The sequence below is a fragment of the Dermacentor albipictus genome, chromosome 1 (genome assembly GCF_038994185.2).
Source record: "Dermacentor albipictus isolate Rhodes 1998 colony chromosome 1, USDA_Dalb.pri_finalv2, whole genome shotgun sequence".
Classification (NCBI taxonomy): domain Eukaryota; kingdom Metazoa; phylum Arthropoda; class Arachnida; order Ixodida; family Ixodidae; genus Dermacentor; species Dermacentor albipictus.
In genome coordinates, this window is record NC_091821.1 from 369,448,420 (window position 1) to 369,474,160 (window position 25,741).

The 25,741-nt window shown below is 49.8% G+C and overlaps 1 protein-coding gene across 3 annotated transcripts in view; it reads right to left on the reverse strand.

Annotated features, from left to right (window-relative positions):
- Positions 1 to 202: 202 nt before the first annotated feature.
- The window catches only part of svp (COUP transcription factor 2), a 154,128-nt gene continuing 128,589 nt past the window's right edge, over positions 203 to 25,741 (reverse strand). For all 3 annotated transcript variants that reach the window (XM_065434684.2, XM_065434685.2, XM_065434686.2), the window contains one exon: positions 203 to 5,632. In XM_065434684.2, the coding sequence (XP_065290756.1) occupies positions 5,358 to 5,632 (275 nt within the window). In that variant the 3' untranslated portion in view covers positions 203 to 5,357. The remainder of the gene's footprint in view (positions 5,633 to 25,741) is intronic.

The following is a 25,741-nucleotide window of genomic DNA, read 5'->3' on the forward strand; positions in this document are numbered from 1 at the left end:
AGCATCAGGCGGTCCTTTCCGTGACACAACACTCTCTTGCATCAGGAAGGCACAGACACACAAACACCGAATAAAACCTTCCTCTTGATGAACAATCCTTCCGTCCTTTCCGTTGTATTCCCCTAGTGGATCCGTAAGCCCTCCGCAGAGTGGGCACGGGACTCAAGAATCGCCAGCCGTAATTGAACACAGTACGACGGTATTCGAGAAAAAAAAATTGCACTTTATTGTGATCAGTATCACTCCTCTCCATTGCGCTATATAATAACGAATTGGTGGGTGTGAGTGCGCGCGTCACCTTCAGTTTGAAACACGGGTACGCGCACATGAAAACCACGGTGGGCAGAGGGGCAACGTTTCCGTTCGTCCGTTTGTTTTTTTTTCTTTGTTTTTTTATATTAATTGATTACATCAGCAGGAAGGTACTCTGCACCGCTTGAGGATTTGCACGAACGCCTCTAGAATTCGAAGCTCAGTGCAGGATAACCTTGGCCAGCGTCATATGCAGCATCCGCGAGCGGCCGTTTCGACGTATACCCCCGAAGAGCAACAAAGTCGTGTGGGACAGCGTTCAAGAGGTGAAATTAGAGAACAGGTGGACTCTAACAGTTATAATTACGTTTCATTATACCCGTTTTAACGTGTGTAGCGTCGCTTTTCCTTAAGCGACGATTTAAGCGACGCGTTCAAAGCTGCAGCTTCTATTTTTACAGACTAAGGTAATCTGAGCAGCCTTTTTCCCTGTTCCGTATTTATGGTTGAGTAGGAAATTTCGTGACGGATAATGTTTGCAGCTTTGCAGAACGCTTAATTTACGGACAGCAAACTATTTTCTTCATCATGATGCCTAGAAAAAAATCAGACTTCAGAAACGTTGTTTAAGATGGTCAGACAGGTTTGTGGGTGGTCAAACGGTGCAACAGATGCTGACAAGTAGTTTGAGAAATCGACCTAACTTGGGAAAGTAGAACAAAATTCCTAAGGCTATCTGCAAATTACCGCCACTGCATTCAGGATAATGAAGGAGTCCCTTGTAGGAACCACAACTACGCGATATATAAAGGCAGTCTTTCTACAGCGTCATTTATACAGGGAGTGTTCGCTGACTGCGTACATTTATCTGTTGAGGCAAGACGAAGATAAAACAGAGCTTTTAGCGCATGGAACCATTAATGTAGTATTTGAAGTATTTTCGCTGGTACAGGTTAATTCCTAATTCCATGATCATAGAACGGAAATGTTTCCCCTCTGTCCAGAGCTGAGTAAAACCGGACCTCTGCGATCATTCGGTGTCGTGCATCTTAAACACACTCTGGTTCGCTGCTTGCAGAACACGTCTGCCGTCACATATGGCCGCTTATTGACACGAATAAAGTAATTCGCATATCGTACAAACCGTTCCAACAACAAATGAACAGCGCCAAACGTTTCCGGCGGTGCGTAAAGATTGAAAGTACAGGTGCGCAATGAACGAGGCTTCGGCTTTGGATGGCTTGAACCTCTATCGCTCTCCCCAAGCGCTGCGTGAACGGGCTACGTATTACTGCAGTCAGTATACAGTATAATGTGACTACGCGGCATACCACAGGCAAGTACGCTGTGCTTTGGTTCTGATCACTTCTTTTCGCCCACTAGAAGACTCTCAGTTAGATCAACGTGTGACACGGTGTTACCGTCTCTGCTCTCTTTGAAAGATTTCGTTCCCTTAGAATCAAGGTAAACATTGAGTTGCTTTATGTCATCGTAAAGCAGAGGTTGCTACGAGCCAGTTTAGGTATCTCAAACGAACAGTACGAGCAAACAACTGTTCTTTCTAACATTTTTTTTTCTCAATAAAACCGGGATCAGTAATTTTATAAGTTTTGTATTCCTTCGAACGACCCAGACCCGTCAACGCAGCGCTAAGAGAAGGCGAGATTTTTTTTATTTTTTAACTCTTCCTCCTTGTCTTTTCGCCTAGAATGTCAGAAGTTCACAAAGCAGAAGCGAGCAGATAGAATGGGACAAAGACGCTGTATCGACACTGATAAAATACCACAATGTGTACAACGTTCACACACACAGGCACACATAATTGAAATACACACGCACGAATTCAGCTCGGCTGTGGAGTGTTCGTCTCCATGTACGGCTTAATTTGGCTCTCTGTCCTTATGAGAGATGGGTTAAAATGAGCGAAAAACTATACAGTAACCAACGATGTCGAAGGTCGCCGAGATCACCGACTGCCAAATTGCACGAGGCACGAGCAGTCGTTACACTTGCAGTCACTGAGATGTGAGACGCTTTTGATGACGCACGGTGGTTCACGCAAAAGCACGCACTGTACTGTTGCTATGGTTTGGTTAAGAAACTGAGGGAACTGGAAGGGCTGCGCGCGGGGAGTGTGCCTCTTTCCACGGTTATTTTATAGCTTCCTAAATAAAATTGTAGACAGACCTGATCGGGTGCCTCGGACGCTTTCACCTAGGTGAACACATTGCGACGGCTTTGGGGGAGCACACGAAAGATGCTCGTCAGATGTACTGTGGAACGCAAGGGCGACTCCCCTAAAGTTCAATGTTCGTTGTTCACAGATCGTGTGAATTTAGAGCTTGCGAGTCAATTCAGTAATCAAATTGGGGCAATAAACGCCTTCGTCTGTTGATGTACACTGATGACGGTAACACGGAGACGTTCTGTCATCACCACGTTTGATCATTTGTGTTAACGACAACAGCTCTTTCAGCGGTTTTCGGTAATAGTTTGCAGAATAAAAAGGTAGTTTCCGTGGCCATCGCTCCATATTTGAAGTTAAGAAGGTGAAACTTAAGACTGCTTGTGGTCTACTTAAACACCTGCTCCTGAATGTGCTCGTGAAGCTTCCCAGAACACCGCTGTTTACTAACAGGCCAGTGCTCACGTCCGCGGGCTTTTGAGACATGCATACTGTGCTTATGAGACAGTCGGCAATTTTCAACATTCATCTTTTTCTTTAGATGCGTGGAGAAACAGCACTCTAAGCTTTAGATCTTATGGCTGGATGCTTTATTTGTTTGTTTTTACCCTTACGTATTTGATGCTCGGCGACACTTACGTTCATTTGGCAGCAGCACTGATGTTTATGTGGTTGCGAAAGCTAGGAGATGACAGGGTGGGACGACAAATTAAAACAACGGCGTGTCTAGAGTACAGGGTGGGAACCACGTGACTTTGAAGACAATTCTAAGAGCCAGTACGCCTGTACTCCACGGGCTGCCCCCACTCAAAAATTTAGGATTATTCCGCGAACAGGGCGCAAACACATACGCTAATAACAGGTTCTTTTTTTTATTTTAGGACCACCTAACGGTCGTCGCAGACCCCTTTATTGCCTGCATTTTCTTTTTTTCTTTCTTTTAAAGTCAACTGACAAGCTGCAGTAACACGCGGGCAGATAAATCGAAAGTACTGCGAGCTCCTATCTTACGCGTGCAAGATAAACTCCGAGAGTATGAATGAATGAGAATGGATGAGCATTTGGCCTTCGCACGAGGGTTTGATGCGTAAATTTGGCACCCATGGTCTGAATCCTTCGACACGCGAGGCAAGCCGAGCATTTGAATACGACTTCCTATAGTATCACTTGAAACGTCTAAGATGGTCAATCAAGCGACTTGTGGTATGGTATCGAAGCGATGAGCTGGAAGTGATTCAGCGGACAATGGGAGAAACAGTAGCGATACTTTCGAGAGATTACTCTGGGAATAGAGAGAGCGAGTATGTATGCATCATCTGTACACTGAAAAGGGTATCTCGCTATCGTTTGCCCTGCTCGGCAACATGTCCAGCTCACTGCGTTTTCTGGTCCGCTCATCAGTCACCAACATATTTACAAGAACAAAAGATGCATTGTCCGAACACACACTGCACAACGTGATTGTTCTCTGCGACTCGCAAGAACTGTGGTCCAAACCGTTGAGCTGTACCTGATCTTCGGTGTTCATTACACGCACGTTCACAAGCTCACGTTCGCCTGGTGCTGCACCGTCACGCAGTCCACTGTGACTCTGGCTCCTGTCGGCTATTCTCGGGTCACCGGACGTGGACATCAATTGTGGCCAGCTCGCTGATATCACCGGTGGTCTGGAAGCAGATGTGAAACGTGGCACTGCGTCTGGTTGTCACTATGCTTCAGCGCGCTAACGGGTAGACACGAGCTTCTCCGCGTAGATAAACACCGGTCAGTGGTCAAAGTCTAAGCACAAGAACCAGAAGCTGATCTTGACAAAACTACTGTAAGGTCTTATAATTCGACGCTGCTCGGGACTTTCGTAACACGCGGCGGTTCGATCTCATCAAGGGCTTCCTCCAAGGCCGATAATTTCTCTGCTTTGATAACAGCACACGTGGATGGCTGGGAACATCACTCGTGGGCCACGCATGCCAGATCTCGTCACCTCTATCAAAGGTGTTTTCTTGCGCTGTGGCATTCAGTTCAAAGAAACAACGCAAAACAGCCGGAAATGAGCGAACTGCAAGCGCCCTACCCTGTACGATGTAGCATTTCCCCTACGCTGCCTTTTTTCTTTTCTTCTTTTGCATGGCTTTCAAATTCAGTTCTGCAGCTTCCACGCGGACGTTCTGTGTGGCTCTAGACCAGGCAATTTCTTTTCAATATACCTTGCTTCCTCTTCACAACCCTCGACAGCGCGTAGCGGACAGCAGCTGCCGCAAACTCGCACAAGAGCGTCGGGCAAGACGACTTCGTGGATGATGTGTCCGGAAGCTGCTGGAAGTTTTCTTACGGTAAGCCAGGATCACAGGTATGTCTGAGGGAACAATGGTGTCGAGGAACATTAAGCCACCGGCCACAAGAAGCTGAACGTTGTAAGTTCACCGTTTCTGGTCGCCAACTCGTCCCGCGCACTTCTTGGTCTTTTGCTACGCTTCCTAAACAACGCGCCGATTGCGCCGAGCGGATGGTCACCTCGCTTTAGCACAGGCCGGGACCATAGGCATGACTTCGAGGACCAGGATTTCGAAGAACCTCAAGATGCTGCCGGCCACTGGTAGCCGCTGCAGGACGTCGTGGCCGCACCGTTTCAACCGACAACTCGCTCCGAAGACCTTCTCAGCGTCGCTGCCTAAACAACACACCGGGTGGAATGGGTTGGCCGCGCGATGTCTCACGATTCGCTCCAAGGAGCAGGTCACAGCTGCTTGCCGTTCCTCCGGAACGGGTCCTGAGGCATGCCGAGCACGTCAGCCGCCGTCTCGGCAGCCAGCGGACTGGTGGCCGCGACGGGGCCCGTGGCCAGAGGTTGCCAGAGGGGCGCGGCAGTGGGCAGCAGTGAGGATGCCCAGGGGTCCAACGTCGCGTGGACCCCCGACGGAGGTCACTGGAGCGGCATGTAGGGCCAGTTGAACGAGCTGCCGGACAGCAGCATGTCGCGTATCAGCGTCTCGATGGGCGTCTTGCCCACCAGGCGCACAAAGAAGAGCTGCTCGATGACCTGCGAGCTCACTGTCCGTAAGCTGGGTAGCCGAAGCAGCAGCTTGCCGAACCGCGTCGGCTGGTTCGGGTACTGCGTCCGGCAGTACTCTTCGAGCGCGCACTGGGACTTCTCTTGCAGGCTTTCGATGTGCGCTACGTCCGAGAGGCCGCAGGCGTCTGCATCGGGTGGAGAACAAGAAAAAAGAGGAGGATAGGTTAGGTTAGCGCTAAGGTTGGTCAACGGCGACACGTTTTTGTTCTACGGCACACGAACGCGGTAAGAATACGATACTGTCTCGTAGATGGATTCGCATGCTTTTCGATCGCAAAGGCTATGGCACGATTAAAGACATTGCGAACAACGAGGAGAAATGGGGACCACGCATAATGAGTGCTTTCTCCTTGGTCACACCTGACGAGTACCGTCGCCAACTCGTCTGGCGCGATCCCTGCTCTGTACGCGTTGTTCGCGCTGCCTTTAATTATCCACCATCATTAAGTGCTCGATTTTCAACTACACTTAGAGCGTGTGCTGCTGGCCGACGCCATCGTTATCGTCGCCTTCGCTGTCACGATTGGCCTGGTCCGTTATTGCTAACAAATCTAGCACATGTGATCGGCTTTGTGAATCCTTTTCCAGGCAGCACGTAGGAATACAGCGACGACGGCGAGCACGAGCTTTTCGGTGAAAACGGCAAAAGGCATATTCCTGCATTCTTCACCGATATTCTTGTTAGGCATAGGTAAATCGCGTATAGAACGGACTACAATGGTAATGGACATCGCAGTACTGTTCGGCGACAAAGACACGGTGCAAATAGAACAAAAAAAAGAGAAAAGGGAAGAAAGAAAAGAAAGGACAGGCTATTCACTTACGGTCGACAAAGCAAGAGAGGTGAAGCATGTAAGCCGTCAGTTCGTCCGACCACAGGCACGCAGACACAAAAAAGAAGCAGGACAATAGAGGAAAAGAACACCATAATACTGCTAGGTCGAACGCATGTGTCTAACGGTTCTACACAGAGCCGCGGGACCGGCCGCGTGCGCTTAATTGATCCCGACGTCTTGTGTCACGGCACCAGTGCCGAACCGGCGCGGAGCAGCCGCCCAAGCTGGTCGCGAGAAGCCCCTGCTTTTTCTTTATTTCTCTCCCTTGGTTTTCCCGCGTTATCTTCTAGCTGGCCAGGGGTGTAAGCATCTTGTCCGAGGACCAGTATCCCGCGCACGCGCTGTCTCGCGCCGAAGATTAGAGGGGAGGGCCGGGCAGCGCGCGCTTCGTCCGTGCATATACTATACACACCCTTCTCCACTGCACTGTGTGCGCTCGGTCGAGATGGAGGCTGAGAGCTTCCTCCAGCCGCCGTGCCGTTGGTTGGGTGGCGGCGGTGTACTACTATGCGTTGCTATTTCGGGAGGGCGGTGGTGGACGGCTAGCGAAGCGTACGTGCGCGCGTGCATATACATATATACGACTTCTCCTCTCTCGCGTTCACCTTGTGACCTTCGCTGACCCCCGGCGTGTACTGTGCCGCGGCCGTCGGGGTTAAACGGCGCGGGACCTTTTCGGGCATCGTTAAGAATCCTTTATAATGCGCGCGCGCGCGCGGCTGGTGCTACGGCAATACGGGCCTGTTGCGCGTCACTGCTTTGCTCACTGTTTTACTGCGCGGTACGTGGACAGTATACGCACTGCACAGCGCAGCTTTTTACGGCGCACAACGCACACACGTCGACGTCGTCATTTTCTTCCCGGCGCTTGACGGGCGCCTTCGTCAGCGGTTCAGCACCGCAGGCGTTCCCGTTACACCCGTATATGTTCAACCGCCCACAACCAAAACTACCAGCCCGTTGCTGCAGCTATGGTCCCGTTTCGTCCAAGATCGGCACGCTGGTACGAAACTGCCCGTGTACTCGTTTATTTTACTACTTTTGCTTTGCTTGGTCGCGGGACGGCGCTCGCTATATTACGCGGTCCCCGCAATATAACCCCACTATTCTCGTCCCACGTCGAAACCACGAGCGGTGAGTCACAAAATGGTGCTGGCGGTAGTCTTGATTTCTCATCTGGGCCACGAATGCAAGAAGCGTCGAGGGTCCGGGGGAACAAAAGAACTTAAGAAAGAAGACAATGGCCAGAGGAACACGCTGTGGACTGGAGGGAGAATTAAGCGGAGGCGGGCGATCTCACTCCCGAGGCCAAAAGGTCAAGTCGTGATCAGCTATAGGGCAGGTGCCGAGCCACGGCTTGTCCGGGACGCTATTAAATTCAGCTCTGATGGCCTGCAACGTTCGTTCCATTTTACCACAGAGCAGTTATACGCTCTCGAAGAGTGCGTGCCTGCTTACGCAAGTGCAGCGTCGATGTCGTAGAGTAAATGATGGCTACAATCATTTCACCAGCCTGTGACTGCGAGTAGCGGAAACCAATACCCCGAATCACCGGCCCCTGGAGCAAGAGTACGTGCAGATAATTTTCGCGACCTCCTTTTAGTCCGCTATTCTCGGTATTCAGCTGGCATCATCACCACCACCACCATCATCATCATCGTCATCATGATCATCATCATCATCGTCGTTACTAGTAGCAGTGTAGTAGTAGTAGTAGTAGTAGTAGTAGTAGTAGTAGTAGTAGTAGTTGTAGAAGGACTATAGAAGGGCTATAGAGAAGGTGTTCCCGGTGCTCTTCCTAATAGCTGTATTAACTGTTTTGATAAGTAACTGATTGTTTGATCGACTGACTGACTGACTGACTGACTGACTGACTGACTGACTGACTGACTGACTGACTGACTTTTTATTGATTGATTGACTGATTTCTTCAATGTATATACTGCTGCTAATGCTGCAGTCTCACATACGCTGTGGAGAAAAAGGAATTCAGGTCAGGATGCCGAACAAGCAAGCTTGACTAACGGCAGACTTAATTCTTTCTCGTTCATGGCGCATTTACTCGTGCTCACTCTACGGTTGGAAGACGACGGAGTCCCTTTGTCACTCTGGGAGGAAAAGAACGTGCTCCTCTAATGTGGGCAGTTACACCGCAAAAGCGTATCCCCCTTGCCCTGGCATCATTCGCAGCTTGCGGCACTCGCTGTCTCTTCCTAGCGCCACACTGCAGCCGACAACGCATGTGTCACATACATGCATACATACATACATATATATATATATATATATATATATATATATATATATATATATATATATATATATATATATATATATATATTCACGTCTCACGCGATTCGTCGTGAGACGAATCGCGTGAAGTCCCCTGGTGACAGCTTTTCGGCGCGTAGACAAAACAATCGCAGCTGTTTCACGGCGGGGGCGGACACAAAGCGTGCGCCGCGCCAGCGCGAGCCGCCTGGGATCTGGAGGGCGCGGCTGGCGGCGACAAAGCGTCAAAAAACGGAAGCGCGACGACGCCTTGTATGCCAGCGTTCAATCTAGCACCCTGTTCGCTTGCTTCCTTCTCAGGGCAGCGCTGCCCCCAAATGCCCCCGAGGCTCACCCCCGAGAAAGCGAGAGAACACAGAAACGCTGGCTGGGGGGGGGGGGGGGGGGGGGGGAGGGTGCGAGGATGACGGCGAGACAAAGCGTGACAGAAACACGGGGGAGGGGGGGGAATAATAAGTCGAGATTACAAATAAAAATGCCAGAGTGCGCTTATAACGAGAGGCCGGCGCCGAAGAAAAGACGGGGCTCGTGTCGCTCGGGTCCCGCCGTCCCTCCCTGCTTTATTAATTAAAACAAGCTCGACGAGCCGCGTTGCGGTGTCGCTGCTGCTGCCGCTGCTGCATGCTGTTTGTCGCTTTCTCGCTTTCGTTCCTTCCTTCGTTTCTTTTCGTTCCCTAAAAGACAGACGGCAAGCGTAAGCTGTGCCGCACAATTAAGGCAATTAACGCGAGGGTGCCGGCGGGACGAATAGGCGTGAGGGGCACCGCACTTCATGAATAAAAGCGAAATGAAGGAGGAGGGGAGAAAATCCCAGCTCAGCGGCACTTGGCAAGAAACGCTATTCTTTGTCGTGTTTTCGCAGCGGCCTCTTTCTTATACAGCTCTGGTGATTACGCGCATATGTCTGGTTACGTTCCGTACTTTTGCCTACGCAGGTCTGATGTTGTCGTCGCGAGTGCGAAGGAGACCGACCATATATGCGTGTAATGCAGACGCGTCACGTCATGACTTTATATTTCTATTTTTACCGTTGTGCTGGCTGACTTGTTCTGCTGTATGGTCCTTGCGGCGCGTCGTCTTTTGTTTCCTCTTTGTTTCTTTCTCCGCGTTCTTTCCTTCCCTTTGGCTCGACGCAGTAGGAATACGCTCTGCTTGCTCTGAGTTGGCAGCCGGCTCCTTTCGCACTCATCTCCCCCCCCCCCCCCCCTCCTTTTTATTGCCTGTGTCTTGCGCATGTGATAGCGTCACAAAATAATTATAAGGATGATTCCTGTACCGTCTGGCGACAGTGCGCGACGTTGGGCTTGTTGGCGTCTCATGACTTCTGAAGGGCGAGACAGCCGCAACAAGACAAGGACAAATAGGTTTGTGTTGCCTCCATTTCGTATCCGAGCTCGCCTTTTGAGGTGCGATATCTCCGAAACAAATTTTCATCTATAGCAGCACCGATCGCAACAATCCCTCCATGGCACGCTTACGCGACGCCAGGCGGTGACGTAACGTGACGTGGCGTGACGTGGCGTGACGTGGTATCCCTGTCAAGTGTATGGCGCACATTCAACGGCATAAATTGCGTCGCCTGGAAAACGCTAATGGTCCTACGGAAATTATAAAAGTGAGAGTTTCTTTGTTTTTCTTTCTACTTTTGATACCGTTGAACAATAATGGTATCTTCGACTGGTCGCCTGTATGCGCCGAAGCAGAGTCGGATAGATCGGTCGTTTCCCGAGCTCAGAGGTAGAGGACAAGCGCGCAAGCCGAACGTGCGACTCGCTCTCGGAGGAAGAAATTGCTGATGCGAAGCCACGTGACTACTGCCAACGTCCGATGATTCGCCTATCCAAATCTCCCGGTGCTGCCGGAAAAACCGGCGGACGTGCCGGCGGGACGAGCGTTCGTCGAGACGCCAGCATGCAGTGGCCTAGGTTGCCAAGGTTACGGTGGGCCGTCGCCAACAGCAGCGACGCGGCGCTGCGATGACGTTTCAATTTCGATGGCTGCTCCGACGACAGCGCTCGGAGCGCCTCAGAGCGCTCCAAGATAGAGGAGAGCAATCGAGAAGAACCAGCCGAACGCAGGGCGCGCACCCTCTTTCAACCAGCCGAAGACAACGCCGCTCGCGAGAGCGCTCCAGAGCGCTCAGAAACGACCAGCCGAAGATAGCATAAGAGAGTCTGAGAGCCTGCAAATGAAAGCGTCGTGCTAGCGAACAAGCCTAATGAATATGAAGCGCCACCTGCCAAAACAATACAGAAGTGTAGAACGTATATTTTCTGCACGCTTAAAGTCATCACACTGCTGTTCTGACTAGGTGTCAAAGGAAGTGGTCAGATTGCTTTCTTTTCCTCTTGTTTTCTTTTGTCTTTCTTGTGTTTATGTTCTTTCAGAAAAAAAAAAAAACGTTTCTGAACATCGCTAACAACAAGACGACAATTCGGAGAGCAGAAGGAAATCGACCCCCCAGAACGCCCTACAAACTCGGCACAAACACCGCATACTTTAGAGCGGCGTGTAGTAATAAACGATGCGCACGCTCGGTGAGAACACGTATAGCCCGCATAAGCAGCCGCGGACTCAAAAGCACGTCCCATAATTGACGCTGGCATAATTCGCTTGTCCAGTCCGGCCGTTTGTATAGACCACAGAACCAACCGGCCGTTCGCGTCCTTGTCTGAATATTCATGACTTCGTCTCGCGCGGGAGGCATTAAAGCAGTCGCAAGAAGCAAAGTGGCGAGTGGCTGGTGCGCTAATTATATTACGCTGGCGCAGTGTTTGTTATTCTTCCATTCGGAATGAAATTAGAGGCGACACATGGCGGCACACGTGAAAAGACGACTGCTGAAAGCAAAGTAAACACGCGAGCATTCGACCGTCAGCGAAAGAAGTGAGAAATCATGAAGTAAAATAAAGGCATGTTTGCTATCAATATCCTTACCGTTCATAGCTAAGCCGCAAATTACGGTTCATTGAAAGCACACCTCAGCAAGGAGTCACTAATATAGTTTGTCCCTCAGAGCTTGAATAAGGCACTTCATCGTGCAGCTTATCATTTTTTTTCCACTCAAAATTATTAGCAGTACTTCTATCGCATGGCATTCAGTTTGCCGCCTTCAATAGACACTCCAATCAACACCGTCGTTCAGCTTTGGAATGTGTACTTTACTGCCAGGAAGTTGATTGGACAAAACAGAGTGGAAAGAAGAAGAACCTTAAAATAAATCAACCATTCTAGCGTCACCCATACGCGCTGTGTAAATATTGTCGGTGAGCCAAACGTGCGGCCTTTCCATTAAGGTATATTTTTTATACAGCGAATTAAAAAAATGAGGGAGTGAGAAGGAACCTGTCTGCACCGAGCCGCCCCCACGAAGAGTAAAGAGCGACAAATAAATGAGCGCATACACAAATAAAGGTGTTGTTGCGTCTCTGTTTGTGGCGTCCCCTGTTCAGAAATGCTGGGCACGGCTCGAGAGTGCGAGTTGCAGATTAGTCCGCTGTGGCCGGGACCTCGCCGTACGCGTGCTCGCGCCAGCGTCAAGTGTGATTCCGTATTCAATTAGGCGCGGAATAATTGGAAGGAGCGAGGCGAAGACGAGAGCTCAGGAGTCCTCCTCATTAGGAATCTACAATGGCCAGTTGCTGTGCATTCGCAAACTCCCGCCCTCCTCTTCCAGCGATCCGCACACTTCCTTCCCCCAAGGCCCCCGCAACGCTCTGATGCGTACAGCATGCGTTTGCTTTAGGCGTGCCGCCAGATGCACTGGACAGGAAAGCTGGGCGACGTGGTACCGTGACAAAAAATAAATAAATAAAAATATACAAATAAACAGAACACCAAATTAAATAAAGAAAGTACATGTACAAAGAAAAATAGCAGTCATAGAGGCCTTGCATGCACTTGTGCGGACGTGTTGCTAGCAGTCAGCTAAGAACAAAATCAGAACAGTAATATAAGAAGGCCATATCCAGGGAACGCTAGGTGCTCGCCGTCCTGTAATGAATCCTGGTCGGGATACGAACTGGGGGTTTCGCGTCACGCGATTTGCTTTTTCTTTTCATTCTTTTTGCGTTGAAGTGCGCGTCGCTTAATGTGATACAGCGCTCCGTATGTTGGGATGCGCAGATACCATATGCTGTTCACCACGGCCAGAGTACTTTCATTTTTATTTTTTATTTCTTAAACCAGCATAAGCAAGTTCGTCCGTTGGTTATAATCTCAAAGGCGCTCCTATAAACAGTCTTTCGTTTTTTTTTTTTCAATACAACTTTGCAGACATGTTACACGTTCTCGGACTCATGTTCCCCGGCTCTAGGATTGCCTTATACGAGTCCGAAGCGGGCGTTATAGGCGTTGCTAGAACGACGCCGTGTAACTCGCATAACAATCGCGCAATTCTCGATGGCTCCACTGCGCAAAAGCAAACGCTAAGTTCGCTATACGGTTGCCGCATGGACCAGCCGGAGTGTTACGCTCTGAATATGTATTTCCTTTGTTCGTGTCTTAAAGATTTAGATCTCGCAATTCGGGAATTATATTACTCGCTTTTAGCAATCAACTGTCAGCAAAAGCAGAGTATCGTTTGCAACGAGCTTTCCTTTCTTTTCTTTCTTTAATCCCACCTTTATTTCTTCTTCTTTTGACCATTCGTTCCTTTACCTACATTTCGCAAAACAGAACCAAAGCGAACAGCCGACAGCGACCTCAACTTACAAAACGAACCACTCGAAGCGTGAATGCGAACGAGAATTTACGAGATTGCTGCGGTTAATCGCTTTCTCTATCAGTGCGTCGCGTTCGCCGCGGTCTAGTTTTACGCCCAAATACCGCGTATGGTTTTCTGGCCCCGAGGCGACAGACGCATTAGTTCGCGCGGAAACGCCGCGCGTGCGGCGCTTTCGTGCGCCGGGTCGCCGCCGACAGACAGCCCTCTTGGGATTTCAGCGGGGCGTCCTGCTAGGGTGTGCGGCACGCCGTGCGAGTGTGAGAAATCACTGCAAGGCGGCGCCGCTGTTCCAGTCGTCAAGCCTTACGGCGTTGCCGCGGGGTTATGCGGGCAAAAAACAAAGGGCAGGGTGTCTACCAAGTTGACATTTCCAAATTCCCTGAGTTTTCCAGGTTTTCCCTGAGTGCCTTTGCAAAATTCCCTGAGTGATGCAGAACTATGTTTTATGTCAAGACGCGCTGAAACCATATCGCCCTATGCTGTCACTCTCTAGTAAGCATATGAAAAAAATTTGGAAAAAAAAACGACTTAATCCAATTTGAATACTAAGAAGTAGTGTTTATGTTATTCAAAAAAATATAATGGAGGGGTTATTAAAATGCACAGCAAATAAAATGACTTCGAAAAAATTTTCAAATCGAGTTGGACATTCTCTAGCACAAATAAAAAGGAGATGCATACAGAAGGAAACATTTTCGAATATGAGCTATTTCTATGAACTGATAGCATGCTCAGTGTCATGCAACTGTCCCGACATACTCTCAGCTCGCACAAGACGCCTCAGTGTTGTGTTTCACTGCTTTAAAGAGTTTATATTGGTTTGGATGAGGGACACCTGCATCTCAGCATCAGCCAACAATTTGTTTTTTGAGCGCAGGCTCCTTCAAAGAAGTGGTCGTTCATTCCTCAGTGCGTCGATCCTTTCTGTTCTCGTCCTCCTTTCGCCGCGCGTTCGCCCCACGGACCATTTGAAGAATACTCTTGGTCAATTTAAAGTCAACGTCCAATTTTTCAGACCCCCTAGGGGCCGCGAAAACTTCCAAAAAATCAGGCAGTCCGAAAAAATAAATTCCTGTCTTTTACTGCCCTTAAGGGCTAAAATCGACACATGTACGTCTGAAAATGCTCTGAATGCCTGTCAGTGCACTTATTAGGTATATCGGTGCTCCTACTGTGACAGGTGAGGGCGAGTGCACACGTGTAAAATTAAGAAATACATACAGTGTCCCGCGACAATTGCCCCTTCCTACGCTTGTACGCTTCACCGCGTGACACGACTGTAATGAGGCGAAGCAGACTTTCGGGAAAGAGCATTATGCAATGCGCCGTGCTTTCCGAGCTTCGAAGACAAAATTATTGCTGTCAGCGGAGAAATGAAGAAACACGGCACCGAACGACAAGACGCTTAACAGCGAACGTCGAAGCAGCTAGGCCTACCGTTGCCGGAGTGGTGGCCACGGCTGCCAGCGCATCTGCGTGCGAGAGCACCGGTTCAAGGCGGCGAAGTAATCAAAATAGCAGCGGTGGTGGTTTTCATTAATGCCGTCTCGGACCTGCGATCACGCAAAACGTTTAGAAAATCGGACGGCGAAGAGTTCTTGCGTCTGAATTTTCAGACGTTATGATACATTGACTCTTTGCGGTACGTGGTGGTGCCGCGAAGCCGTCCGAGTTATCGGGAATCCGGAAAGTCGGTCGTTGACTGTACACTGGCAACTCCTCCAGCCGACGACTATTCGTTACGAGTCCTGTCTGTTTCTCGAGCCAGCATTACCGCGACTTTTGACCCTCTAAAAAAATTACAGCTAATTTTCCCTGATAGAAGCACAAATTCCCTGAGTTTTCCCTGAGTTTTTCCAGACTACTCAAAATCCCTGAGAATTCCCGGTTTTCCCGGTTTTCCCGGTTGGTAGACACCCTGAAGGGGCATCACTGTTGCGACAGGGTTGCGTCCGCGCGTCGGGAAGGAAGCGTGATTAATCGCCCGTTTATGCCGACTCCATCTCTGGTGCGGCCGCGTGCGTGCGCGTCTGCACGCCCCGTCTGCTGTGCTGACCGCGTGTGCGAACTGCGTCGGCTCTCCCGCAGTACACGCCGGTGGTGTTGGGAAACTCTCGCGGTTTAGGGAAGAGAAAGAAGCAAAGCTGCTTGTCTCGTTTTTGCGATCGCGCGCGATAACGAAGGACAGCCCGTGAAGTTCTGCGAGGCGAGGCGCTAAGAAACGTAGGGACGAAAATAATAACAAGAAAACTCTACAAGAAAACTCTGCGAAAGCGATCAAACTTGACGACGGTGATAAAAGTTGGCGTACACGTAGATATACTGAAGCAACCGCTGCAAGGCTTCGTGTTTCTATTGCACGTTGAGCTAGTTTCCCCAATTGTGGGACATTTCTCTCTTTTCTTTCTTTCATTAACGTTTTTAGCTGGCTTCCACGTGAGATCAGCCGATGCCAGAATTTTTTTTCTTACTGAGCGCCAGTCGCCCTAAGGCAACGCGAAGAGCTGTTAGTGAAGGCCGCCGGCGCGTTACGTTTCCCCTCTTATAAGAACAAGTCTTAGAGGATCGCGTAGAGAGAAAAATTTCCGTCATTCATGCGCAATCAAGAGGACATTGTTAGCAAACTTATGTTTTTGAATTTCATTTTGTTGCTTCTCTCTGTCGAGTAAACAGAAATACACGACTGGTTAAAGACAGAGGCCGCAGTAACATTAATGTAAGGCACGGGCCGCAGGAGACGCAAGGGAAATGCGCGGAGACCGTGTTTGCCTTTCTTTGTTTCTTCTTTTTTTCGCCGTACTTCGCATCTAGCTCACTATGGATCGCGCATAACACCGGCAACTGCGTCAGAACGATGCAAAGAGTGTTTGTTTGTTTACTGATTTGTTTACTTGTTTCTACACTTGTTTGTATACTTGTTTGCTTGCTTGCCTTTAAGTACTACGTAAGCCATATTCTGCAAAATTACTAGACGTGGCGGAGTGGTTATCACCTCCTGAGTAGGAACTCTAGTCCTGAGCACTGCGAAATGATCTCTTAACCTAACCTGATCTAATAATTGCTTCCGTAATGGTACTGCAACAGTCGCACTAGCGCACTCCTAGCATAGACATGCAGCTTACAAAACTAGTAAACGCCCACCACTTAAGAGCAGCCCCATTCAAGATAGCGTGCTTCCAGACAATGGATACCAGACGGATTTAACATACATGGGTCCCTCTATAGGAAAAAGGGCTCCCTAGCGTTACCAACACAGTTTCAGGGCGCGCTATATGTAAACGAAGCCACTGCCACACAGAACACCGACGCGATTATCATTGCACCGAACGCATACACGAGCCGCACGCGAAGGCACACCGCTCGGCGGTCGCCAAAGGGACGGAAATTAGTTTAGCTGCAGGCTTAGTGACCGCGCTCGATTCCGCCCGCTCTGCACTTCAGCCCGAAAGGAGAGGGTATACAGTGTGAACGAGGAGCTTCGTCGAGGGGCTATTTAGGCGGCTGTTGCGCAGGTGTCCAGCGAAAGTGGATGCGCGCCGCCAAATTGTGCGAGGCCGCGGCGTCATTGTGCGGTAACCAGGCAGTTCGCCGCTATTCAGGTGCGAGCCTGCTTCCCTTCCGCGGTGCGTGTACGCATGCGAATGATCCCTATTATGCGTATACGGGGCATCAAGCCAACTCTCGCCAAACTACGCGTGAATAGAACTGCGCTGGCGACGTTACTGTGCGGATAAAGAGTATAAGCTACGGTTATCGTGCATTTTCTTGTGTTTCTTTTTTTTTTTGAGGGGGGGGGCGGTCGCGAACACGTGATTGCGTACCTCGCCAGAGAGCTCGAAGGACGGTGAGTGCACGACGGCCACAGGGCCCCGTCTACAACGGAAAGTTTATAAAGAAATTTAGAAAATTTAGGCAAGAAAAAAATTCACCGGCGATTACGACGATCCCTAATGCGAAATTTGAATGCAGCTCTATACGTGTTTTCATTTCGCGATATATTGAGGCAAGGAATTTGAGAGAAACATTTAGCAGAGTCGGCAATCTTAGAAACGCTGATCTGCGGATCAAACGCGTCGGCTGTAATACATGACTCGTCGAAGAATCCAGTGTAATCGCTGGGGCCGCGTGGCTTCCACACATCACTGCACAATTCGCGCCGCGCGTACAATCAAATAACAAAACGATCGCAAACCATGACAATCGAAACAAGCGCGAACGAGACCAAACCAAGTAAACTAAACAAGTACGAGCGAGAGCTGACGCGGGCAGACGATAGTACGAAACGAGCGGTCCGGCCGAGACCAGTTACGAGTACGCATCGCGCGCACGTCACTGAAGAGGGCGGTCTCATTGGTCTCCGCCATTCACGGTTCGGGTCTTTCATACCCCGCTCCGCGTTCGCTCTTTCATCTTTCACTGTGCTCGTTCGCTCGGTTACGCCACCGACGCCGCCGACGCTCACCGTAGGAACGGGTGCCTAAGAGCTGCGCTCTAAAAGCTTGCGTGCGATAGAGGTATTGTTTCGTAAACGTCAAACAGCGCACGGAGTGGTGCGCATGCGCGAAATGCAAGCTTCGCTTTGGTTCTTTTGTACGCAGGCTTGATAGCGTCTGCTTAATTTCACTCCATTGTCTCTAAAGTTACCTCCCCTATGTTTTTATCAGAAAGGATAACTAACGAGTTAAGTCAGTGGAAACTTACCATGCTTCGTCAGCGGGGTACCGATAAACTCATCGTGCCTTGTGGATATGTAGATACGGTAGAAACTAATCAGCATCGCTTTGCGGAACGCGTCTCACATGTTCTAAATAATGTAAGTATGTAGATATATATAGTAAAAGCGATTTACTGGAACTGAATGGCCGATGCGAGAATAAATTTTAAGAAATGTAAAAACTGCGAATGACACTGCCCTTTGACCGAGTTCTGGCGGACGATACAGTTTCTTTTAGGAAACTAACTTCTTTCATTTCCGCGAAATTCCTTATCGCAACCCAATCAGCCACTCTTACTTCATCGTTCCGCACTAAAAGGATGTTGAGACGGCCAAACGGATTTCATCAACTCTCCTTTTCTTTCCTATTATCTCCTTAACTAGAAACCATCTTGCAATAAGGAACGTGAGAAAGAATAGGTAGAAATGGAACGCGACAAGTCGGAGAAAAAAGAATTACCACATGGCAGGAATACTCTCTCGACGCAATTTATGGACGACCAACATTCGCGATTTCATAAGATAACAGCGCTTTGCGGAATAATAATAATAGGGAGGACTGTCGCTTGGCGCTAATAATTATTGCCGTTAACGCGCAAAAACAGCCGCAGGTCGTACCAATCATTCCGTAGAATAACACTGGTACATTGCCAAACGAAGATTACTAATGCCGAGGCCATAACTGACTCTGACTCAAGGAAGAGATAGCCAGAAAGGAAACACAAAATTCCAGTCTCATGGAATGAGTTGGCTCGCGGTCGCGAAATTACGCGCATACTGCGATTTGCTAAGAAGTTCTACTTGATAAGTAACAAACTTTTACAGCAAACTCTCCTTCTCTACCGAATTGTTCAAGGAAGTCGTACTGCAGCGGCGATACTGCAGGATGCCCCGCAGGTTTTCACGCTAGCCTGAGTTTGCTAGACAGTTTTAGCTGGGCGTCCGCAGCAGCTTTGCGTACGCAGGAAAACCGCGGAGGCGACAATGCGCACGCGCACTACGCAGGAGCACGCGTGGTCTCTTGCGTGTACCCACCGCTTTTCAAAAGCTGATTAGCGTCCGCTACGGGCTCAACGGGCTTTGTGGGACGTTCTCACGTGTCCTCGCGTGCCCACGAGAGCGTATTTTTCGATATGGCTCTTGCCGATGATATGGCTCCGGCTTGTGGTTCGACTTCGTGGCGGCTGACATTGGCTACACAGTTTCAGAAGCTGGCGTATCGCGGCGTTTGGTAGCCCACTACCGGCTCCTGCGCGCGCAAGTCAGCAATCCCCTTCTCAACGTTTGCGTCAGGCCAACTATTGCCGTTTCGTATGGGCGCGCTTCGCTACGTACGCACGACCTCGCGCGCTGCGTACGTGGGTTGTTGTGAACGCCCAACTAAAACTGTCTAATGATGAAAGATAGCGCGGAACGACGCGAATGTAGCCGACAATCAAATGTCGAGATAGAACTTCACATGTGAACACGCGCACCCCCTGCGCGCGCCGCTTAATTCTTCGTTTCAACCGCAGAAGACTGGGCAGTGTTACGCACCGGAGCCGCTTATTGTTATCGACGCAGTATCGCAATGCCCGTGACCTGTCCCGCTACCTATGTACGCACTCGGCTCAAGCCGCTTGCCGCTCTTTTCTGGGGCGCGTCACGGGCGTGTCCCCCTCTTTCGGACATTATCTGCCTAACCACCGCCGAATTCGAACAGTGCGGACATGGCGCATTCTTACACCAACCTTACTTTCGTATACGTTAAAAGAATTTTTTTCTATAACTTACACAGGCGGAACGATAAACAATTGAAAGACACCTACGCCTTGACCACGCGACTCCTTTTTCTTCGGCCACCCATGAGGTAACGCCCAAGGGATAATAACCCAAGAGTGAATCTAGACAAGCCAGTGAAACTGGAAGTGTGCCGAGGGTTGAATTTTATCTCTTAATACCATTAGCTCATTCATCTGAGGGCGTGCCGAAAGCTCGCGGAAATTTTTAACTCTGCGAAACTCAGGCCATTCTGCATAGCACCCAAGCTCACATTTCGGCATTTTAGCTCCAGCGGGGATGACCATCGGAATACAATCGGAATACATAAGAACATCGAAATACAGAGTGATCAGAAGCGGCTACACTCCTGCACATTTGAGATGCGCTTTCACTTTGACCTATCTTTCTCAACACATACTACAGACGCGCTCTGAAATGATGTAGCATACAACAAGCTTTCTTTATTCTCAAATTGATACTCATGCATGGAATGAGCGAATGAAATGCTTAACTTTAAAAACAAGTTAACGACGTACATAGTTTCTTTCAGGAGCTTAGGGTAGATCAGATGGCGAGCGTATAACTCATCGCACGCATTCACCGAATATCTTGGCGACGCGCTTATGTATGTAGAGATCGACTACGTTTTTTATGCGAAGCATATTACGAGAGCTCAACCCAGCTCCTCAGGCGCGGCGGTGTCGCCTTGAATACCACGTGACACCGCGACGTCACGACAGAGGAGAACTGGCTTTGGCTCAACTCTTGCAAGATGGGCTAGGTGGGAATCGAACCAGGGTCTCCGGAGTGTGAGACGGAGACGCTACCACTGAGCCACGAGTACGATGCTTCAAAGCGGTACAAAAGCGCCTCTAGTGAATGCGGTGTTGCCTTAGAAACGAGCTGTTTCTAAGGCTCAGGCGTGCGTCGCTTGCTCAGGCGCACATTTCGTTGCCGCGCCGAACGCTGCGTTGCTCGACGCCCACCGCGTCCAATGCGGGGCGTCCAAGGCGAAGCAGAGTAACGCATGAGTTGTTTCTTCGTCTAGCCGAACCAAATATAGCCAAGCAACAGCAGTTCACCAAGCTAAACAGTGCTTCAACAACTAAAATAAAGGCTAATATGCTTCGCATCCTGGGCTTAACCTTACCTAAGCCACAGCCATTTTTTTGAGACACAATTCGAAACAAATCTGGAATCGGAAAGAAAGAAAAGTTGGAAGAACGTTCGTTATTTCTTTCAAGCCACCGCTACACCAGTTTCGCCGTACTGTGTATCTTTTCGCAACATGGAAATATCGCCAGGCCCAAGCGCGTAGACGCGTTCATGAAGCACTCGATGATATAAGAGTGCATGCAAACTCCGTAAAGTACCGCGCTCCGCACTGTACTCAGACTGCTTCAGCGCATGTGCGCAATACAACCTAAGGAGAGATTGAAAAACAAGAACGAGCAACAAATCATACCCATCGCATCGGTTCTCGAAATCACTCTCTTCTTTTTATCCTTTCTAGTTTTTTTTGCCTTCGATCGTTTGAAGATGGAGATAGAAAGAAACACAAAGAAACAAATTGAGAAAGTGCGATACCGTCTAATGAAGGAACTATGCATCTACCATGACGAAAGCACTGAGTGGGAAGAGCAGGGCGAAGAAAGAGCAGAAGTAACTCGAGAAATCATTCAGCCTGATTCGATTTAAAAAGCGGCGCGAATTCGTGAGAGTTCTCATCGCGGAGCCCTCAAAAAAGTGCTGAATTTCTCACTTGCGGCGCATAATTGCGTACACGCCCTCTTCGAGCAACCCTCGAAACGTCCCACTCACTTTTCTTTCTCAGGAATAAAAGAACATAAAAGTTACTAAAAAAAGAAGTTCGTTCAAACAGTGGACCAGGGCGAGGTTAAAGTGCTCGCGTTTTTCGCATTTATTCGAAACTTCTGTTTCAACTCATTTCTTGCCATCGCTGTGTTTTCCCCTCCACCAAGCGGTGGTTTGCTTTCATCTGAATTATGATTCTGCTAATGAATTTAATGCGTCCTCGTTCGCGAGAGCTAATTACTACTTGCGCACTCCGGGCAAAGAGCCCGGGCGATCGCGCCTAATTTGCATACGCTTCGCGATCACCGCCAGCACGCGATCACGCGCTCCTGCCAGGGGGTCGCCACGCGCGCTCGTATAGCAGCTGGCTGGAGAACTCACGCAAAGAACTGCCGCGTTCGAGGTGCACTTGCGGCCGCAAACAAGGAGAAACACATAAAGGAAAACCAAGCTTGCTCGTACTCGTGATGCCTCGGACGCGTCACTGGTGAGCATTCGATCGTTCCGAGGTGCCATACACTTTATCAAGAAATAAAGAAAAAAGAACGTTAGATATTTGGCATCTTTCCGTAAGACAGGAATCATTTTACTTGATTTTCTTTCGGTTTATTTATAAAGTAGCGTCCATTTATAGTTACGAACTCAACTCAACGTTCCATGGTAAAACGGAGAAATGAACACGGCAAATAAGATAGTGGGAGAAGGACACACAGGGTTAGCGAACTAAGCCTAGGCGCAGAGACACGAAAACTACCCGCCAAGATGCCTGTGCTCAGAAAGGCGTGAAACTGCTTTAAAAATGAGGAGGTATATATAAAGATCTATACGCAAGCACGCCAGGAGGCACGCTTGCGCAAATCTATGGGTCCGCACTGGCCTTCTTCAGGGCGTGTTCACTGATCAGAATATTCTGCGCCTACAGCAAGCGCTCGTCGATTCAGTGAAAGTGAGCGCGTTTCGTATTTTATGCCCAATAACGTTCAACTATATATGGGATCCCCTTTTTTATACTGTTGTTAATGCGGAGTAAACCCGAAGACAAATAAAGCACGTTTGTTCTGTTTCTGCTTGTTCTATTTTTACAGTGAAAGGAAAGCGCTCGTTAAGGCCCTTTTGTGACCGTTTCTTCGTTGCCACATGTCACAAGCTTACGAGCTGAGTCGATTATGCTACTCAGCTAGCATGTGTTAGCAAGCCAGAGAGCGGAGGCTATGGAGGAATTGATTCTGGAACCCGCAATGACAATAGAGTGCGGAGGCCGCCGTGGGCAGATCGAGTGACCCCATGCGCACATTCGCTTGTAGTAACGACACTGCGGCCCGGTAGCCTATTGGAAAATGGTGACCCGTCTCTTATAGATTACGCAGTGACGCCTGCGAGTGCACTCTTTTCCCGTTTACTGAGGTACTGAGTGAGGCCTGCTTTGCCGCTCTACAATGAGCCCCAAGGATGCTATATGAACTGCTAACAATGCTTTCACGCGGAGCTATATAGCTCTACAGCAGCCGTATAGCGCTCCAATGGACTCCAGTGATGCATCATTATAAAACGAAGCGTAGATGTCCCTGGTATCTGGGGCGTCGATGTAAGGATGAGGAAGGCAATCCTGGAACTAACGGAGACTGTGACGATCCATAACAAGTGAGTTTAGGATAGCACTGAAGGCTGTGAGTTCTGAAGACACTCAAGCCTTTCGATGGGATCTAATAAACTTCATAATCAGGGGCTTTGCAATGAGAAGGATGAAGTCACTGCACTCGCTTTGATGTCCAACGTCAGCCACTTCGTAGCCCTCTAAGCCAACTGGACGGTGGACCCCTTCAAGGACCAATATCCTGGGCGCTCGGCCTCATCCATCACCTACTCAAAAGGCTACGCGTGCTCTAACGACTTTACTCCGAGACGCTTACGGACACCCCGCATGCGTCTACGACTCTGCACGTGAACTATTTCTCTCATTTTCCCTTCTTTCCTGTGCTACTCTCTCACCTCCTCTCCCAGTGCAGGGTAGCCAACTTGTCGTCCCTATGGTTAAGCTCCCCACATTTCATTGCTTCTCTCTCTGTCATGTGTGTTCAACGCTGTTTCTCAAGGCCATAGCTAATAGTGAAGGAAAAAAGAAAGGAAGGCGGGCAGACGGAACGAATCGTATCCGCTGTGCGCCACGTCACAACGATGCATTTCCGTTCGTGTGTCCGATGCTCACGAGGACAAATGTTTATCTAGAAAGGTATAGCGACGCGGAGTAGGCAAACGCGCGGGGAGCAATACAACAGTAAGGAAACAGAAGTAAACAAACAAGCACCGATTGCTGTCCACAACAAGGCGAATATTCTGAAGCAAATTCAAAAAGGCGACAAAAAGAAGAACAAATGAGACAGGAACAGGGAAACAAATAATGATAACAATACGAAAACTCCGCTTTAACTTATGCATTTCTCTTCACCCAGGCAGCCTTTGTTTATGACCCGAGGAGAACAAACTCACTTCGACATTCAGGTCGCAGTTTTCGGATCGTTTATCTGCCATTCTGGGCCGCCTCTCAACTCCCCTGGTCATATATACACTCGCAGAACCGCGTCCGGGAGAGGTCCCGGCATTTCTCAGCGGGAAGAAGAAAAGAGAAAGCCAGAAGAATATACGACGCGCAACGCCTGATAAATCCAGAACCCACGCGCCTGCGTACACGACGTGCGAGCTGAGCGGCCCACGCGCCTCGCAGAAAGCAAAAGGTGAGACCCGCGACGGTGGAGGGGCAGGTCTCTTCAGGAATCGCCGCCGAAAACGACGTATGCGTTCGGGGTACCGCCATCTATCCCGGAGCGTTCGTACTGAGGTTCACAAACACAAGAAGTCGCGCACGCACACACACAGTCTCGGATCGGGAGAGACAGAACACCGTGGCGTAACACCTCTCACCGACCTCGGTCCCTCCGTCTTCCCTAAAGCACGCGCCCGTCTCCGTGGGCGTACAGTATATAAACACGACGGTTTACTCGCTTCGCCCCTAAGATCCCTTATTCCCTCCAATGCACGAGGGCGGCCCTCCTTCCTCGTGGCGCTCACAACTTCTACGGAGGACGGAAGCGACAAGAAAATATAGCCTTCCACAGAACGTCCGAAAAAGAGAGGCCACGCACGAGGAGAAACGACCAAGATTGGACCAACAAACGCAAAAGGAAACCAAACAAACAGAAAAGAAAGTAAACGGGAGCGGCGCCCCGTGATGCCAGAAAAAGGCCGGGAAGAAACAATGCGACCCGCATTCCGGCGTATTTGTTTTCGCAAAACCTGTCTCCCGACATCTTTCTTTCTCTCTACGGTTCAGCGGCGCCCTTCGAAGTCGTGGGCTTGTGCTTTACGGTGCCGATATGTTTCGCGCGATGTAAATGTCCTTGCCACCACTCCCCTCGTCCTCGTGGGGCGTGGAGGAGGGGGGCGGAGGGGGTGATGTGCGACGTCATCCCCATGCTCTTACTTCAGCAGGCCCCCTCCCACCGCTCTTTTTCCTCATCCTCATATGCATTCTACTCTTTGCGCCGCTCAGGAAAGCCGCTGGTCGCTTTAGGTTTGCGCGCGTGCATGAATCTCCGAACCCCTACATTTTCTCACCGAGGTGCGAGCTATAGGAAAGGCACACTTAGAGAGAGTATGAGTTTGAGACAGAAATGCCGAGACGGAGGGGCGCGCTTGGAGCGGGTTGCCCCGAGTAGGAGCGGAGGTGCCTGCATCGTTCATTCTCTTTCGGCAAAATAAAGTGAATAAATACAAACAACGAAACAGACTGCGTTCTCGCGCGCGCCCGTCGTAGCGGGGACGTAGGTGAGTCGAGAAGGGCGGGGGGCGAGTCATAAGGGATATAGCCCCGCGGTGGTGGCGGTTTGTGTATTTGCCTGGAGATGGCGTTCGCGGAATAGATCCTTATATTTATAACGCACGCGCGCCCCCTTAGACCCTGGCTTATGGATATCTCGCGAGTTTTGGCGCGGCCGCGCGATTCCACCAGCGAGAGGCCATATGTCTTCGCGCGCGCTGCCGACCGCCGACCGACAGGGGGCAGCCGCTTCGTAATCTCGGGGCTTCGGCCACA